Genomic DNA, 19,657 nt, shown 5'->3' on the forward strand with positions numbered 1-19,657 from the left:
CTGCATATACTCCTGAGCAAAATAGTGTTGTTGAAAGGAAGAATCGTTCCATTGTAGAAGCCACTCGTGCCATGCTTCATGATTAAGGACTTCCAAAGTTCCTATGGGGAGAAGTTGCCAAAACTATTGTGTATGTTCAAAATTGATGCCCTCATCAAGCATTGGATTCCAAAACTCCCGAAGAAGTTTCCACCGGTAAGAAACATGATGTTTCTCATTTTACAATTTTTGGTAGTCCGGTATACTTTCATGTGCCGAAAGAAAAGAGAAGTAAATTGGAGGCATCTGGGAAGAAAGAAACTTTTGTGAGCTACAGTGAAACTTCCAAGGCATATAGAATTTATGTGCCTGGTCAAAGAGAAGTATAGTTGAGTCATGATGTTACCTTCGATGAGGATGTAATCCTAAGGAAGATTAGCAACTTTCCTATTCCAAGGAAGGACAAAGGAGTAGATGCAAGAAATCAGGGAGATTCACAGGATGAGCCAATGCCCGATGTTGAAGAACCGATGGATCCCATTGATCCTCCTCCACATGAGCCCTCCTCAAAAAGGAGGCTCTCATGGCTTTTGGACACTCTCGAAGATGCTGAGAGATATGTTGCACCTAGGGGGACATTTCGTGAAAGCAAGATGCTGAATAGGTACGAAGGGTACTTAACTGCAATGAGCACCATTGTTCAATCTGAGCCTTGCACATTCGAAGAAGCTGCAGAGCACCAAGTTTGGAAGGATGCAATGAACGAAGAGTATGAGTCGATTATGAAGAATGATGTTTGCGATGTGGTCCCTAGACCTAATCCGTTGTCACCTCGAAATGGCTCTACAAGATCAAGCATGGAGCTGATGGAAATGCTGGAAAGTTCAAGGCTAGATTCATTGCTTGAGGCTTCTCTTAAAAGGAAGGTGTAGATTATGATGAGATATTTGCACCGGTTGCTCGATACACTACCATTCGTTTGATTATAGCCCTCGCTGCCTCGCAAGGATGGAATCTACACCAGATGGATGTCAAGATTGCCTTCTTGCATTGTTCACTTAAGGAGGAAGTCTATGTAGAACAACCTGAGGGGTTCGAAGTTCAAGATTGTCAGATGTATGCAGGTTGAAGAAAACCCTCTATGGGTTGAAGCAAACACCCCAGGCTTGGTATGAGAGGATCGATGGCTATCTAATGAAGCTGGGATTTACGAGAAGTGAAGCTGATCCAAACCTTTACTTTAAAGTTGAGAATGATAAACCTCTCAGCTTGGTACTCTATGTGGACGATCTCTTTCTAATAGGTGCAGACCCTCTTATTCATCAATGTAAGAGGGAGTTTGCTTCCGAATTTGAGATGAAAGACCTAGGATTGATACATTACTTCCTAGGTTTGGAGGTCTGGCAGAAGCCAGGGGAGATTTTCCTTTATTAAGGAAAATATGTTGTGAAGCTACTTGAAAGATTTGGGATGGTGGACTGCAAGTCTGTGACTATTCCGATAGAACTTAACTTCAAGAAGTTATGCGAAAGTGCTGCCTGGCCCGATTTGGGAAATCCTTTGAGTATCATCAACTCATAGGGGCCCTAATGTTCTTGGTGAACTCCCGTCCGGACATATGCTTTGCAGTGAACACATTGAGTCAGTTTATGGTTGAGCCTCATCATATACATTGGATTACTGCCAAGAATCTCTTGAGATATCTCTGGGGCACAATCACTTATGGATTGAGATACACTGCCGGGAATGTGAGGCTCCATGGTTACTCTGATGCAGACTGGGTCGACAGTGTGGTGGATCACAAAACCACATTAGGATGTTGCTTCTCTCTAGGTTCTGCTTCAATATCATGGATGAGCAGGAAGCATAAGTCGGTTGCTTTAAGCACCGCTGAGGTTGAATACATTGCTGCTAGTTTGGCCTCCTGTGAAGCTGTCTGGTTGAGGAAGCTCTTTAGTGAGCTATTTGGACATGTGCTGGATACCACCGTGATCTCCCGTGACAACCACAGTGGGATTCGTCTTTATGAGAATCTCGTGTTTCATGATCGCTCCAAGCATATTGATATTAGGTACCACTTTATTCGGGATATGGTACACCGGGGAGCAATAAGGCTCCATAATATTGGGACCGATGAGCAGGTCGTTGATGTTCTTACGATGCCCCTCTGGAAGTTCAAATTCTTAACCTTCTGTGAACGACTTGGAGTCGTGGAGAGACCCTCTTATGAGGGTCCTGTATGAGATGGATAGTGAGCTCTGGGAGCTCCACGGGGCTTGGGGTACTTCTTGGAGAGATGAGCGACCATAGGGTGACTCACCCTCCCCTAGTGGTGCCCTGCGTATAGGGTGAATGGTTCACCTTCCCCTATGATACCCCATGGTGGCGTATGCATAGGCTGAGTGGTTCACCCTCCCCTATGGCATATGAGCAAGATGAATGGTTCACTTTCTCTTGCCGGCACATCCTACCCATGCAGTCCGAGACTCATGGGAAGTACCTCTCATCTGGCCAATGAGTAGGGAAATGAGGATAGGAACCATAGTACTATCGATGGACACATCGTGTACCTACTGTACTCCCTATGCTAGGTTGTTGATATTGATCTGGGATCAACGGAAACTATCTATGAGTTAGTTACACACTCTCTGTTGTTGGAGACCGACTTCGGGTCAGTGGAGAATGGTATGATACATTTTCGACCATTTCTTCTTTCTTCATGGTTCAACAAAGTAGAGCAGAGCAGTGCAGTGACAGGATGGTACAAATTGTCAGAGAGTTTGGCAGGTGATGTTATCCCTAGTTGCGAGGGAGTGTTAAATTTGGCAACTAGGGCCAAACATCACTTTGGACAACTCTTATGAGGCATCTGATATTTTTCTTGGATTCCTCTTTCCGAGAGGTGTAGGATTGATCTAAAGATCATCCCATTCTGACATTTACAGATGTTGTGAATTTATTTTGATTATGGACAAATTGTCAAGGTCAACCATCCATCAAATTAGCCTCCTCCAACCTTCAACATTGCATATAAATACAAGGTGCTTCCTCCTCATTTTGGCATCTCATCTCATTCATCTTTCTCTCTCTCATCTTGATTGGGTACGAATTTCTGGGCCTCTCTCTCTCTCCACACTTGTGAAAAGAAGACCGTCTTTTCTTGTTGTTGCGTTGACCAGATTTGATTGAAATTTCAGGAGGCCGAAATTTCAGGACGTTGAATTTGACCAGCGTTGACCTTGTTTGACTTTGGTTTTGTGAGGGATATGGGCACAAAAATCGAGGCAGTTTGACCCTTGTGTTGACTGCCCTAATTCAAGTTGTTGCGTTGACTTTTGTTGACTAGATTTGACTAGTTATTTTTGGACTGTTTTGGGCTGCATTATCTCGCTGTTGGAGGCCGAGTTGACCAAGCTATTTTGGAGGTCAATTTTAACCCTGTTGACCAGCATTGACTTTTTGGTTAGGGCTTTTTGTTTCTGTTGTTTTGACTAATCAGTTTGAGCAAGTGAATATTGTAAATTGTACTCTCTCTGTTGAACTTTTGAAGAATTATAAGAAGAATTGATCAAGGGTTTCCCCACATTGGGGTTTGTCCCTGGCTTGTGCCATATCTTGTGTCCTCTTGTGTTGGCTTGTCTTCTACTGTTATTGTTTATGTTCTATTTGCATTTTACTATCATGTTGATGTGATTGCTTACTGGATATGATATTGGGCTAATAAAGAAAATTGAAGTAAAATTGCTCTAAGCATAGAACATACCATTGTTATCCTAAAATTAACCCCTTTCAATTCTGGCAAGGTTGCGGTCCATTGTAATCAAAAGTTGTTGCAAATGATTCAGAGTCAAGATGATGTCTTCCTTGATCTCATTTCGATCTACAAGCACTTTCCCGAAGAGAAACTTGAGGTGCTAGTAGATGTCCACGGTGTAATATATTGATTATACCTGCCCCTGGTATGACATGGATTAGGAACCCAATTTGCCACTCTAGAAAGCACCTCTGTGTTTGTAAGATTGTATCGCTTATTGGAGAGTTCCCTTGCCACTTGAGTGGTCTCTTCTTGAACTGGTTGGGGGTTCAAGTCCCGATAATGTGTGGTCGAGCTTTCAACTTGGGTATGAGCTCTGGAGCGGCCTCTCTCTTGGTAATATGTTGCTTCCTACCTTACTTTGGCTCTTTGCCTAGGCATGACTATCAACCATAAGAAGGAGAACATTTTGACAGGCGTGAGGGGCCCAAAAAATGTGGAGCAATGACTCAACCCTCGAGCCTTATTGGTATCACCTAGAGGCTGAGCCATCCTGATACCTATGATAACTGAAGCAAAAGAACCTAGAACGAGCTGTGAATTAGAAGTATGATTAAATAGAAAATCTCATTATACTTGGGTTTTTAGGATCATCAGGCTTTAGAGGAGGTTTGCATGGAGGATTGTATCGTGCTTACAACTCGCATTGGTGGAAGGAATGGAGCATTGTAGACCTTGATAGAAGTTTAATCCCCTAGAGAACAAGGGTGCCAAGAGGGAGGATGTCGAGAATGGAATGGGAAGAGGAAACAACTAGACCTTTCCAGCGTTTCCCACCCATTCGTTGGGCTGGATGTTCAACATAGCTTGCTAAAGAGTTGTTGCACAAGGCAAAAGATGAGGTGTGTGTTGGATGCTACAAAAAATCTGGATTGAGGGAAATCCCAATGATTGAGGACCGACATCTATTAATTGAAGAGAGCCAATTATGCTTCGCTTCAAGCGAGTCCATGCTATGCCTTGCGCAATGTGTGAAATTTCGGCTGGGTGCCCTTTGTGTGCTAATCACTAAATGGCAGATGTGTGATAGGAATTTGCTGATCGTCTGAATAAATGAGAGCTATACTGTCAACGATGTGATCCCACTGAAAATCTATTGTAATCCTCTTTTGTGGAGGTCACTAGGTTAGCTAATGAACACTGTGCAAACCCATCGAGTGCTGAACTGTGGCGGCCTTTTGAGCATTGTGCATGTCTTAATTAAACTCTTGAAGGGGTGTGTTGTCACGTCTTGTTGGTGCTTTCGGGGTTGTGTAATGAAGTGTTAATTAAATGTTGTTTCTGAGTTTATTTTTTTTTCAATGCACAAATATTGATTAGGTAGTAGAACTTCTTCAAAGAAGCTAACTAATGAATGTTGTGCAGACCCATCGAGTGCTGAATTGTGGCGACCTTCTGAGTGCTATGCATGTCTTAATTAAACTCTTGAAGGGGGGGGGTGTTGCCACGTCTTGTTGGTGCATCCGGGGTTGTATAATGAAGTGTTACTTAAATGTTGTTTTTGAGTTTAAGATTTATTTTTTCAATGCACAAATATTGAGGAGATAATAGAACTTCTTCCTATCTTTGCAGACCCATCGAGTGCTAAACTGTGGTGGCCTTTTGAGCATTATGCATGTCTTATTTAAACTCTTGAAGGGGTGTGTTGTCACATCTTGTTGGTGCGTTTGGGGTTGTGTAATGAAGTGTTTATTAAATGTTGTTTCTGAGTTTAAGATTTCTTTTTCAATGCACAAATATTGATGAGGTAGTGGGACTTCTTCAAAGAGGCTAGCTAATGAACGCTGTGCAGACCCGTCGAGTGTTGAATTGTGGCGACCTTTTGAGCGTTATGCATGTCTTAATTAAACTCTTGAAGGGGGGTGTGTTGCCACGTCTTGTTGGTGTGTTCGGGGTTGTGTAATGAAGTGTTAATTAAATGTTGTTTTTGAGTTTAAGAATTTTTTTCAATGCACAAATATTGATGAGGTAGTAAGACTTCTTCAAAGAGGCTAGCTAATGAATGCTGTGCAGACCCATCGAGTGTTGAATTGTGGCGACCTTTTGAGCGTTATGCATGTCTTAATTAAACTCTTGAAGGGGGGTGTGTTGCCACGTCTTGTTGGTGCGTCTGGGGTTGTGTAATGAAGTGTTAATTAAATGTTGTTTCTGAGTTTAAGATTTTTTTTCAATGCACAAATATTGAGGAGATAATAGAACTTCTTCCTATCTTTGAAAAAGGGGTTAAAAAATCAGTAAAATGTACTTGCTACATTTTGACATAAAGCTAAAAAAATGAAAGCCAAACGACTAATCTACATGACCTATATGCTTTAATGCATGGAAATCAAGTAAATTGATTAAGTTCGTTTATTTTAGTGTTGCAAACATCTCGATTTTCATCGCGAAAAAATCACAAAATCACGATTTTTTGGCCTAGCCGATTTTATCAGCCAAAAAAATCGAAATTTTTTTGAAGGGAAAAAATATTGTTTTTTTCATTGTAACCATGTGAAAAAATTGTGATTTAAGTGATTTTTTTACCTAAAATTTTGTATTATTTTAATTTTGTTGATGTTTGTCAAGTTTTATTGATATTTCCCTGATTTTTATGAATTTTTGGTTTTTTGGACCCTTGTTGATTTTATCTCGATGTCGATGTTTGCAACATTGGTTTATTTTAAGTGTTTAAACAACCACATGTAGATATCTCAGCACATGGTCAACAACAACCCAATGTGCGTGTATGCGCCAATCAACTATCAGAGGGGATTGGCCAAGTCGGTTCCTGTAGCTTCTCCACATAACTTAAAATCCATTTCCATTGGTGTGGCCATGGACTTGCTTTCTACCATTCCAAATCTTTCCTGTAGCTTGACAACATATTTTCCTTGAGAAAAGAAAATCTCACCAAATCTCTACCACAACTCTACACCTAGGAAGTAGTGCATCAAACCAAGGTCTTTCATTTCAAATTCAGAGGCCAACTTCCTCTTACACTCTAGAATAAGACACTCTCCACTTGTTAAGAATATCATCACATATAATACCAAAATCAAGGACATATCTTGGACAACTTTGAAGTAGAGGTTTGGGTTAGCATTGCTTCTCGTTAATCCAAGCTTCATCAAGTAGCTATCAATGTTGGGATACCAAGCCCTAGGGGCTTGCTTCAATCCATAAAGCGCTTTCTTTAGCTTGCATACATGAGTCTTCTTGTCGTGCTCCTCAAAGCCCTGTGGTTGCTCAACATATACTTCTTCCTTTAGAATGTCATGTCGAAATGCAGTCTTCACATCCATTTGGTAAAGTGTCCATCCCTGGCTAGCAACAAGGGAAACAATAGATCAAATGGTAGTATAGCAGGCAATCGATGCAAAAAATTCATCATAATCCTTTCCCTCTTTCTAGGAGAAACCTCTAGCCACAAATCTCCACTTGTATTTCTCGATACTTCCATCCGCACCATGCTTAATCTTGTACATACATTTAAATGTCACAATAGACTTTCCTTTGGGTATTGGAACTACCTCCCACACATCATTCTTCATTATGGACTCATATTCTTCGACCAACCTACCATACTTGTTCTTTCACACCTTCTTCAAAGGTGTGAGGTTCAGCCTGTATAATGTTGCTCATTGCTATAACATATCCCTGATATCGACATGGCTTCTTGCAGAAGGTTCCTCTTGTAGCGACATATCTTTCTGCATCTTGTAAAGTGACACAAAGATATAATGGTCTCTTACTGGAAGGAGGATCACACAGAGGGGGATCCAAGGGAACAACATCAGTGTTTGGCTCAGGCATTGGAGAGTCTTCTTGTTCATTCAGGGCATCATCCATTCTTCCAACATTGGTAGGGGGAGGAGTGTCGCTTGCTTTCCCAAGGGCAACATCTTCATCAAATGTCACATCCTTGCTATACTTTATATTCCTTTGACCAGGTACATATATTTTATAAGCTTTAGAAGTTTCATAAGAGCCAATAAACGTACCTTTCTTTCCTGAAGCTTCTAGCTTGTTCCTTATGTCCTTTGACACATGAAAGTAGATGGGGTAGCCAAAGATCCTCAAGTTTCCAACATCGAGCTTCACACCTGTAAAAACTTCTTTGGGAGTCTTGTCACCCAAGGCTTGATGAGGAATCATATTTTGAACATAGAAAACAATGTTTACAGCTTCTCCCCATAGAAACTTTGACAACTTTTATTCATGCAACATAGCTCGAACAACTTCCATGATAGCCCCATTTTTCCTTTTAGCTACTTCATTTTGCTCGGGGTTATCAGGTACGATGGTTTGCTTTTTGATTCCAACTTTCTTGCAAAAGTCAATGAACTCATTTAAAATGAATTCTCCTCCATTATCAGACCTAAAAACCTTGATTCTCTTCCCTGTTTGATTTTCTATTAGTGCATTGAAGTCTTGAACATGTCAAATGCTTGGTCCTTGTGCTTCAAGAAGAAAATCCATGTTTTGCGGGAGAAGTCATTCACAAAGATTATATAGTAAAGGTAGTCACCAAGAGAAGTCACTCGCATTGGTCCACAAAGATCAAAATGTATGAGTTGTAGAATTCCATTGGTCTTGCTCCTGCTTGAAGGGAATAGTCCATTCGACGTCTTTCCACTTGCATATCCGAGACAAACTCCATCATGATTTACTGAAACCTTAGGAATTCCAAAAATCATCTTCCTCACCTTAGGCAAGGCTTCATAATGAAGGTGAGAGAATCTTTGGTGCCACAACTCACATTGATGATTACTATTATGAATCAATGCTTGTATTGGTCTTTCATTGACTTTATAAAGGCCTTCGATTCTTGATCCCAAAGTGAAGGCATCCCTTTAAGCGAGACTCTATTGGCCAAGTAAGTACTTTTCTATTTATAAAAGCAACCTTCATTCCTTTGTCCTCCAAGGCAAACATAGACACAAGATTCTTTTTCGATCTCGGCACATACATAACATCTTGTATATGTATAGTTTGACCATAATCCAAATGAAATGAAACAAAACCAAACCCCTTCATGGATAAGTAGAATTGTCCCCAAGAATGATTGTCAAGTTAGACTCCCTCTCAACTAGGTTTGAGAGGACTTCACGATAACCAGTGAAGTGTCCAGAAGCCCCACTATCTACCAACCAATTATCAAATGAATCTAGATGAGAGGAACTAGAAAGAGCAGAAATAAGAAAGTATTCAGATTGAGTAGCCACTGCATTATATAATTTATATTCATACCTTGAGTTCCTTGATCTCTTTTGAGGATGGTGGCCTTCTTCACGAGCAGTAGGAGCATCCCTTCTTCTATTGTTGAACCTGTTGTTGTTGTAGTTGGACCTTGGAGCATTTCTATTTTCTGGACAGTCTTGAGTATAGTGACCATATTTGTGGCAATTGTAGCATTAAACTTTTGACATGTCCTTTCTAAATCTTCTATTCGAGTCCTTGGATGCTGGAGTAGGCTTTCTTGAATTAGAGGGTCCTCCTCTTCCTTTCCTTTTCTTGTCTCGAGTAGTAAATGAAGACGGTTCTCCTTCTTCATGCTTTTGAATTCTCCCTCTAGAAATCATCCTGGTCTCCTCTTGAGTGCACTTGCCCAATAGTTCATCAAATGAAGGGAACCTGTCATTGTTGCTAATGGTGGCGATAAATGTCTCCCAAATCGGAGGAAGACCTCCAAGAGCAATTAGTGCCATCTCTCTATCAGATGTAATTTCTCCAGTAGACAACAATTGATCCTTGAGTTGAGATATCCTCATGAAGTATGACTGCACAACCTTGGAGCACTTCTATTTTCTGGATAGTCTTGAGTATACTGACCATATTTGTGGCAATTGTAGCATTGAACTTTTGACATGTCCCTTCTAAATCTTCTATTCGAGTCCTTGGATGCTGGAGTAGGCTTTCTTGAATTTCCTTTCCTTTTCTTGTCTCGAGTAGTAAATGAAGACGGTTCTCCTTCTTCATGCTTTTGAATTCTCCCTCTAGAAATCATCCTGGTCTCCTCTTGAGTGCACTTGCCCAATAGTTCACTAAATGAAGGGAACCTGTCATTGTTGCTAATGGTGGTGATAAATGTCTCCCAAATCGGAGGAAGACCTCCAAGAGCAATTAGTGCCATCTCTCTATCAGATGTAATTTCTCCAGTAGGCAACAATTGATCCCTGAGTTGAGATATCCTCATGAAGTATTACTGCACAGTCTCCCCCTTGTTCATCTTTATGTCCTTGAGTTGATTCTTCAAGAGGAATATGGTTCAAGTTGTTGACCATGATACATCTCAACCAACTTATCATACATTTCCTTGGACTTCAACTTTGCAACACAAGTGATCAAATGATCTCTCAATGAATCAATAATAATTTTCTTAGCTTTGACCTCACCTTTCTTGTACTTGGACTTAACAGCAACAGAAGCATTCTCTGGAGGCTGGCTTAGGTACCTTTCCTTATCATATTCCAAAACATCATTTTCCTCCAAAGTCAAGTCAACCCTAGCTCTCCAAACAACATGGTTATATGAGTAATTCAACTTCTCTTCAATTTTGAAGTATGAGGTAGACATCTTGACCAAGTCAAGTGATCTTCAGCAGCAGATAAGATATCTTCAAAGGGTGATTTCTTTGGTCTCCTTGGGCTTGTCTTCACATCAACTCTGATACCATGTTAATTTTCCAATGTTTTATGCTGTAACAATCACTTATAAAAAATATTCTTCCAATAGCAATGAATTATCCAATATATTTTCAATCATCCAATGACAGTAAGCAATTGTAGATAGAACATAAAACCATACGCACAATAGAAGACAGCCAAGAACAATGGAGACACAAATATTTGGTCAAATACCAGGGAAAAATCCCACAAGGTGGAAAACCCTTTCCAAATTCTTCTTCTATTAGATTGTCATCAAATGTTCAACAGAGAGATACATAATCCAAGTATATCATTAATTAGTCAAAGGTCAAAGCTTTGATTAACCAATTCAACCAACCAATATCCAATCAATTTTGAGCATAAAAGTCAAGTGTGGTCAACTTCAAATATGCAATTTCCAGTCAAAATCAACAACAGTCAACAGAGCCCTAACCAGTCCAAAGTCAATGGTCAAATATGCTCCAATAAAATTCAGTCAACCTGTCAAACAATGCGGCCTTCCTTGCTTGGTCAAAATAGGTCAAAAGTTAAAACAGTCCCAAAAGTATGCCCACAAAATCTGGTCAAAGTCAAAGTTTGACTTGTGGAAACCCTAGCTCAGAAATTGCAGTCAACGCTGGTCAAGATAGCCAGAAAAATTTGTTCAAAGTCCCAGTCAACTTGGCCCTCCAAAACAGATTCAATTCCAAGTCAAGTGAAGTCAGATTTCCCCAAGTCAACACTGGTCAAACTGTCCCAAAACAGAAGTCAATGCTGGTCAACAGATTTACCCTCTCTCTCCTTCATACATGTGCACTTGGACCCTGCAATTTCAGACCAAATTGAACCAAGAGAAGAAAAGATGAATGTGTGATGTGATGCCTCCAAGTGATGCCAAGTGATTTCTATTTATATGTGATCTTGGGAATTGAATTTCCTCTTCCTGGCCAACTTGTACTTTTTGTGTTGTCATTGTTCCACATTAAAAATAATATTTTGCCATGTGCAAATTAAATTCTCCCAAGGGCTAGTAGGGTCTCTTTAGGGGCTTCCCCAAGGAGGGAATTTCTCCCTGAGCTGCCAAATTTCAACAGGAAGACCTTTAATAAACTTGGATAAGACCAGGTGGTTGAATTATCAAAAAGGCCCTACTTTTTGTAAGTGTTTTCTTGTACTGGGAAGATGAAAACTTCACCTTTCCAAGACGAGGTATCAAATTATGCAATTAAGGAGGTTGGACCTTCTAATGCAATGTAGGCTATCAAAGGTGCAACACCAGTTTGTCAAGCTACTGGAATATGTTTTGGACTTCTTGTTGCATGCGCACTGAATGATGCATTCAATGACAATGGCAAAATTATTTGGACAGCTCATATTATTACAAGTACAAGAGGGGCACATGTTCATTTGTAACTACAGTGTCTCTTTATATCTAGTAATATATGCATGCTAAGGAGTTTCTTGGGTGTATGATTAATCCTTTAAGATACAGGAACCCTTGTCTAAATGGGGGAGCCTAGATAGAACATGGCATTTGAGTAAAAGGATCATTACGGATGATGATTTGTAGAGCAACATCTCCAATAGTTGAGATATAGGAAATGTCAAATTCCCCTAGTCTTGGGGGAGATATATGAGGCAATCGATAGCGTGCTCTAGAGATAATTGATAGCATTGTTGACACAATAAAATTCATCATTTGTCAGAGAGATCCATCATTATTTTTAATAACACAAGGTATAGAGCAGAAGTGGAAAAAGATGAACATCCCTTTTCACATGGTTGCTATGAACTTAATCCCAAGTCTTATTTAGAGAATTTGGGCTCTACTGCACCCATAAATAATCTTCATGTGAAGGGAGGTTTTGTGAAGCCATATTGAAGATAACTTGATAACAATTTTAAGATTTTGCAAACTTTGATTGCCCCAACTGTATGGTGGAGAATGCATGGGGACAAAGCTCAAGAGATTTGACAATTTGCTAATGCATGGGAGTTCAAATACTTGCTTTTGTTCATTGTAGTCTTTGCATTCAAACGAGAAAGGCTACCAAGTATTTATATGGGCTCTTAGCACTATAGACTCTTGAGAATGCTTAACAAATTAAGAAACCTGGATATTTGTGAAAAAACTCATAGATAAGCTTGGTTGGTGTGTCATTATATTGTAGGGCAGTGGCGTTGATTTTGCAAGAGAAACAAGTAAGGCTCAGGCATTTTTAATAAATTTAATCTGTATCCACAAATACTCTTCGTTGGTGTGCCATTGTATGACATTATATTGGAGGGAAGTGAGGGATGATGCAAGAGAAGACAGTGAGGCTCAAGCTTTTTAGGATAACCCTAGTATGAGTATGAGCACATAGGCTATCTATTATGAGTAGCGAGCACATGCATTTTCCATTTTGCTATTTTGGATGATATATTTACACATCTATTATCACTGATCAAAATCAATCTTTTATGGATTGCATTGCATGTGGCATTGTTCAGTAATGTTATAAACTTATAACTTAACTACTCTGTATTTTAACACTGTCATTTTAGGCTTTTACGTATTTAAATTTCAGTAAAAGCCTAAAAATTTGAGAAATTGAGGGGCACCTCCCTAATAATAAAATCCAAGCATGCAACGAAACAGCATATATTAGAAAATGTTTCCTAGAAACGGGTTTAAAAATTTGAAATTGAAAACCGAAGTGTTTATGGTGCTTAAATCCAGCACATACATTGAATTTGAACCCATAGAAGATTTTTGAGATTCGCTAGAAGACTTTCTTCATGACATATAAGACCCATAATGTTTTGTTCTACTCTAACTGTAAGATGTGTCAAGATTGCCCATCTTTGCCATAATGCTTCATCAAATTCTGTTCACCGGGGGATTTTGGAGGTCCTCTAGGGGATTTGGTGAGACATAAGTATCGTCTTGTAATTATAATTTTATCTTTGCATGCAATCTCCTATCAGAAACACACGTGTTTAAGTGTTATGATTCCACCTTTAATATGACAATCATCGGGAAAATGGGAAAAATAATGAAGTTATAGCAACAATCAGAAAATAATATTAAGTAAGCATGCAGCATTCTTTGTTTGCAGGAAATATATGAGGAGATGTCTAATTTCAGCCTTAGTGAATTGAACTTATCTGAATAGTTTTATTTCATGCCCATCAACTGCCAAACTAAACTGTTTGCAGCTAAGTTGCTTGGTTCAGGTTTGTGTTCGAATTTGACAGCCTTGACGAAAAAACAATTGACAATAAAAAATTAAAGGATAAAATTCGACTTAAAGTTTGACTATATATATATATATATAGCGATGAATAAATAAATTATATAAATTTAACTTGTGATTATGTAAAGCCCTAAATTATTATGTAAATGAATTTATTTAAATATATATATATATATATATATAAATTTATTAAAATAAATGTATTATTATATAATTATAATGTAAACTATGATTATTAAAAACCTTTGAAGTTATATAAATAATTGTTTTTACATACAATTACGGCTTCAATGTCAACTACGCATAACAAAGGCTTCAAGAAGCCACATCCCTATTTAAAAAAAAAGGTTAAACCCTGCTGAACCCATTCAAATATTATTTTCATGTTAGCGTTGGTGTTAAATTTGTATTTTGCCAGTGAATTTAAACAATTTTTTAAAAGTAGGATTAAGCCCTTCTTGAAACTATTTGAATATTATTTTCAGCTTCCCTTTTGTGTTTAATTTGAATTTTGCTGAAGAATTTAAATGAATAAATTCGATTTGGTTTTACGTTCGACTAATTTCAAATTTCAACATTAAGATTCGCCAAACCCGGTGACATAGGTTTGCAGTTCTATTTCAGTTTTATTTTATTGATTCCATGGAGGGAGTCCGAAATTTTCTAGGGATTTCCTTTAGCACTTTCCTGAAGATGTAGAAGATCAACAACACGCCCTTTGCTCCATTTCAAATCCATATTCTTGCATCTTCAATTTTTGAATCTAATTTCAGGCTTCAGCTTTTAGTCCTAGCGGTGTCATCTCCTACTAAGGTTGAAATTTTCGATGTTTTTCCATCCAAATCGATTTTGTAGGTATGTTCTGAATGCTAAGTTTTTAATCTTTGTAGACTGCTTTTGAAATTCCCTTTACATTGTAGCCATCTGTAATTTATATTGATTACATTCTGAAGTCTCTCCTTGCTATCATCACTATTCACAAGCAAATAACAAGTGAATTTGTGCAGGGCTTTGACCAATATGATAAAGCAAAACGGTTTAGAATACAAATGAAACATCTTGAGTCTTTTCTCTCTCTAGGATAGTTGCATGGTTTCATCCCTGCCCGAGATTGTACATATGGATACTTTTCAAGCCCATCAATTGTCAACCTGAACTAGCAGCAGGGTTGAAGTTGCTTTATTAGTGAGAAACTTGTGGCGAGAATAGACATATCTGGAATCTTATTTTGGTTGTTGTTCAATCTATAAATGGCAGTGTTCCTTATTATCCACACATAGATAGGACATTGTTACTCCTGAACCAACTTTCTTGTTGTTATAAAAGCTTGAACTCTGCTCTTTCTTACAGGTACAAGGAGGAAACATGCGCGACTCATTTTTAGTGAAGGGTGTTGCTTTTAAAAAGACATTTTCATATGCTGGTTTTGAACAACAACCAAAGAAGTTTCTGAACGTTAAAATTCTTCTTCTAAATATTGAGTTGGAGCTTAAATCAGAAAAGGAAAATGCAGAAGTCAGGTGAGCCTACAACTAATCCACTTTGTGTATTTATTCTAAAACAAGATATTACTTTTTCTAAGGCAGAGCTTAGATGACAGATTATCACTGTTAACATTTCGAAAGTTTATGCTGTAACTAGAATTTTCTTCACTGTACAGGCTGTCAGATCCAACAAAATATCAATCAATTGTAGACGCAGAATGGAATATTATATATGATAAACTGGACAAGTGTGTAAAAAGTGGGGCTAAAATTGTGCTATCTCGATTGGCGATTGGTGATCTGGCAACCCAAGTATGGTCTTGCTGGAATAAAGCTGTTGTTTTTAGAGGTCATTTGTCAAGAGTTTTAAATATTTTGTTTGGAATTTAAACAGAAGTTATGGCTATATGCAGTACTTTGCAGATCGAGATATTTTCTGTGCGGGGCGTGTAACAGAGGAAGATCTACAGCGTGTTGCTGCTGCTACTGGTGGATCAGTGCAAACTTCTGTGAACAACATTGTGCCTGAGGTTTGATACTACTGGTAAAACACTGACATTGTTTAAGAGTGGTTGAAGGGGTCTTTATTAGTTAATCTGGTTTACTTGGTAGGTACTAGGAAGCTGTGAACTTTTTGAAGAAAGACAAGTTGGCAATGAGCGATTCAATATATTCAGTGGATGTCCATCTGGCCTGACTGCAACAATAGTTTTACGAGGTGGTGCAGATCAGGTATACCACAGGCATCCTTTGTGGCATGGTGCAACTGCAGAGTGTTCTACCTAATTTTCTATTCATTTTCCATTTTCAAATAAAGATAAAAGTCCATTAAAATATTTTGGTTTTTTGCAGTTCATTGATGAGGCAGAGAGGAGCTTGCATGATGCCATCATGATAGTTCGGAGAGCAATGAAGAATTCTACCATTGTTTCTGGTGGTGGTGCAATTGATGTATGCTCAATATTTATATTTTTCTAAACACTAACAGTGCAATTTGTTGAATGAATGACATCATTTTTTAGTTATAGAAGATTACAACTTCAAATTTTGCTCAAACACCTTTGAGTATTTGCAGATGGAGATTAGCAGATATTTAAGACAGCATGCTCGGACCATAGCAGGAAAGTCACAATTATTTATCAATTCCTATGCAAAAGCTCTTGAGGTGAGCTTGTTAAATTGATAGAATGTGCATTGTGAGAATATGATATTCATAACACAATTTGTACTGTTTAATTAAATTTATTTTGTGATCAATGTCAATTGTTGTTCATCAGGTTATTCCACGCCAACTCTCTGAAAATGCTGGTTTTGATGCAACAGATGTGCTAAACAAGCTGAGACAGAAGCATGCTCTCCCATCTGGTTGATTTTTCATATTTTTTTTTTTCATTTTCAATATTCTCTAGTATGCTTTATGTAAGTGAGGTGGTACTGACCTTTGTTTTTTCACTAGGTGAGGGTGCACCTTATGGAGTGGATATCAATACAGGAGGTATTACTGATTCTTTTGCAAACTTTGTATGGGAGCCTGCTGTTGTAAAGGTGATTATTGATTTCTTACTTACGTACTTCTATCTACCTGGTCTTGTGCTTTAAACTCCTGAAATCATATTAAAGCTTCTTTGATCTTTTCATCTGATACCTATAAGATCTTGTTTATTGCAGATAAATGCAATCAATGCTGCCACAGAAGCTGCTTGTCTCATTTTGAGTGTGGATGAAACGGTGAAAAATCCAAAGGTAGTCTTCGAGTTATTTCTGTCTCACATTTATGCCTTTACTGTTTAACTATTAGCATGCCTTCCACAAGAAGAATTTCATGTAAGTTATATTTGAATGCAGTCTGAGAGTGCTCAAGGAGAAGGGGCAGCAAATGCAATGGCTGGACGAGGTCGTGGTGGTGGCTTCCGTGGTCGAGGTCGAGGCATGCGTAGGCGATGAGAGAATTGGAGCTCGTTGGTGGGTGCCAGTTGGGTTGCTTGGAGTAGTCAGTTTTGTAGTCATGCTGAAGAGATGAATGTTTTGCATGCATTCTTCTTTAAACACAGGGATGTCATCATGGCAAACTATCTACTTGTTTTTTAATTTTGTACTGCGAGTGGTCTCATTTTTTCCATGATGACTTATCACCGTTGAGATTGTTTGGTGGGTACTAGTTTTAAATAGTTTTCCTCTGGATGCATTTTCTGAAGCATTCATTTCTGCTCCAGTTGTATTCCTTGAACAGCGACGGAATCTATCTGGAGACTCATCTATATTGTATGTTTGACTTGTCACTAGAAGAATGAGTTGCATGTAATAACCCAATTAATTTCACATGTTGTTGATGAAAGTGCAGGTTAGATAATCTGCTGTTGCATTTTTTAAAATCCTTGAGAATATTTGGATGGAGGCACTTGCAGGGTCTTGAGATTTATGTGTTTTTTCTGCAAATGAAGCAAACATTGTTTTCAAGAAAAATGGGAAGTCTGGGTTGACCAGAAGAAACAGAAAGAATGGATCTTACTAACGTGACACACTACCTTTTTTCATGAATTTGGATGTCTCTGATATTGTAGTGGCATTCTGTGTTTTGTGGAGCTGCTATGGTGATTGTGTGAAATTTCCATGTCATGCATTGGTATTGGTATCCGAGTAAAATAACAAGGTTTAAAAAGCTATATTGCCATAATGTGTGATCAATTAGCTTTTACTTTGGGAGTCACTGTTACTGGGAATGGCATCATCATCATGAAATACAGGATCATCCTCTTGTGATCAATTAGCTTTTACTTTGGGAATCACTGTTACCTTTTTTCGTGAATTTTGATGTCTCCGATTTTGTAGTGGCATTCTGTATTTTGTGGGGCTGCTATGGTGATTGTGTGAAATTTCCGTGTCATCCATTGGTATTGGTATCTGAGTAAAATAACAAGGTTTAAAGAGCTATATATCCATAATGTGTGATCAATAAGATTTTAGTTTGGGAATCATTGTTACTGGGAATGGGATCATCATCATGAAATACAAGATCATCCTCTTGCTGGCACTTGGCCAAATGTGTGGCAAATAGAGGCATGGGAGGTGGGCTGTTGTGTGAATGTTGCAGGGTTTAGTGGGGTGGGGCAGGGGTTTTTTTTTTGGTTTAATTTCTTTTTTTTCTTTGAATGCCTCCTTTTGGAGCGGAAAGGGGGATACAAATACTTCAGGAGTACATTATCTGGAATAAGGACATCTGCAGGTGCATGGTGGAAATATGCACTAAGAGGTGAGAATTGCTATCATGGGAAGATGTTCTGGGTTTTTGGTGCATCCATGAGCATGCCCAAACTGGTTCACAGAAACCTGTTGAACTGGCTGGTCTGATCTGTTCTGCACTGAACTGACCCAGTTGCCAAACTGGTTCAAGTGCTGGTTTGGTGTTTTATATAGCTGTACTGGCTGGTTGCACTTCCAGTTTGGCCGGTTCTTAAAACACTTGTTCATGTGGACTATCATGCTCTGACACCTGTCCACTCCTAACTATGCTTTTGTAGACACAAGCCAAGAATCTTGTGAGTCAAGGCAACCTCAATTACAGTCTGTTCCTGTGTCTGCTATTACCCATGGACATACTTCACTGTCTGTTGGATTGCCCAAACGGTTGAGACACTCTAGACTTGCACCGCGCTACTGCATGGTGAGCCTGAATTTTGGAGATTCATCCAACATCTATCTCCACCATCCAGACAGGTATTTTTGCCTTAATTCAACTATCTCCTTCTGGCCATTCATGGGTGCGCTTTCATAGTTTTCTATTCTCCCCACAAACTTCAAGACAGCTCATAGTGCCTTCTCATTCTTACGGGTAACGTGCACCCTTGTTCAGGGAACAGCAATCACGGTACCAACTGATCTTCCACACTTTATTCTGCTTCAGGCAAGAGCTTACTCAAAGTCTCACATACCTACACTCTGAAGTAGACTGAGTAACACCCTTTAGAGTACGGAACTACTTGTGTTGTTGTATATTTTGCATGTGTTTTTCTTTCCTGTATTTCAACAATTTTCTCCTGGTATTCTTCTTAAGCAGGACATTTGATGCTTTTTGGACCTTTCTGTTTTTGATAGAGCATTTTGCCACTTGCTCAAGCTCTCCATTTATATCAGGAAGATGGGTCTGGACTCCCTACCAAGATTGCAGCTACACAGCTCAAGGATTATTTTACAATTGTAAGGGGTGTACAGCCAGGAAGAAGTTTCTAGTGGACTTAGTTCAACCATGTATTATGTCAGGTTGTCCTGTTGTGTGAGCGATTTTCACATTGTTGTGCCATGTTTATTTCAGTGCAATTTAACATAAAGCTTGTCGCCATGCAGGTGGGAAAACTGGCTTCCTAAAGTAGTACATGACTCATCTCAGTGAACATTATGCCTGCAGTTGAACTAGTAAAAAACTAGCAGTGAAAACAGTATAATAAGATTTTGTGCTAGTTGTCTATCTCTGATTTGTTTCGTGCATGGTATGAAATATTCAATTCCATTGGATTACAA

General features: G+C 38.9%; 1 protein-coding gene across 1 annotated transcript in view; it reads left to right on the top strand.

The window, feature by feature from the left end:
* LOC149221757 (T-complex protein 1 subunit eta) overlaps positions 1-17,461 on the top strand; it is a 59,805-nt gene extending 42,344 nt beyond the window's left edge. The window contains exons 5-14 of the mRNA XM_089385222.1: positions 15,009-15,178; positions 15,319-15,454; positions 15,556-15,672; positions 15,755-15,874; positions 15,995-16,093; positions 16,218-16,307; positions 16,420-16,507; positions 16,599-16,687; positions 16,811-16,885; positions 16,988-17,461. Coding sequence (XP_089241348.1) covers positions 15,009-15,178; positions 15,319-15,454; positions 15,556-15,672; positions 15,755-15,874; positions 15,995-16,093; positions 16,218-16,307; positions 16,420-16,507; positions 16,599-16,687; positions 16,811-16,885; positions 16,988-17,086 — 1,083 coding nt within the window. The 3' untranslated portion in view covers positions 17,087-17,461. The remainder of the gene's footprint in view (positions 1-15,008; positions 15,179-15,318; positions 15,455-15,555; positions 15,673-15,754; positions 15,875-15,994; positions 16,094-16,217; positions 16,308-16,419; positions 16,508-16,598; positions 16,688-16,810; positions 16,886-16,987) is intronic.
* Positions 17,462-19,657: the final 2,196 nt, after the last annotated feature.

The sequence above is a fragment of the Pinus tabuliformis genome, chromosome Q (assembly GCF_031772625.1).
Source record: "Pinus tabuliformis cultivar Carrire ecotype Pingquan chromosome Q, CPIR1, whole genome shotgun sequence".
In the NCBI taxonomy this organism is placed as follows: Eukaryota; Viridiplantae; Streptophyta; class Pinopsida; order Pinales; family Pinaceae; genus Pinus; species Pinus tabuliformis.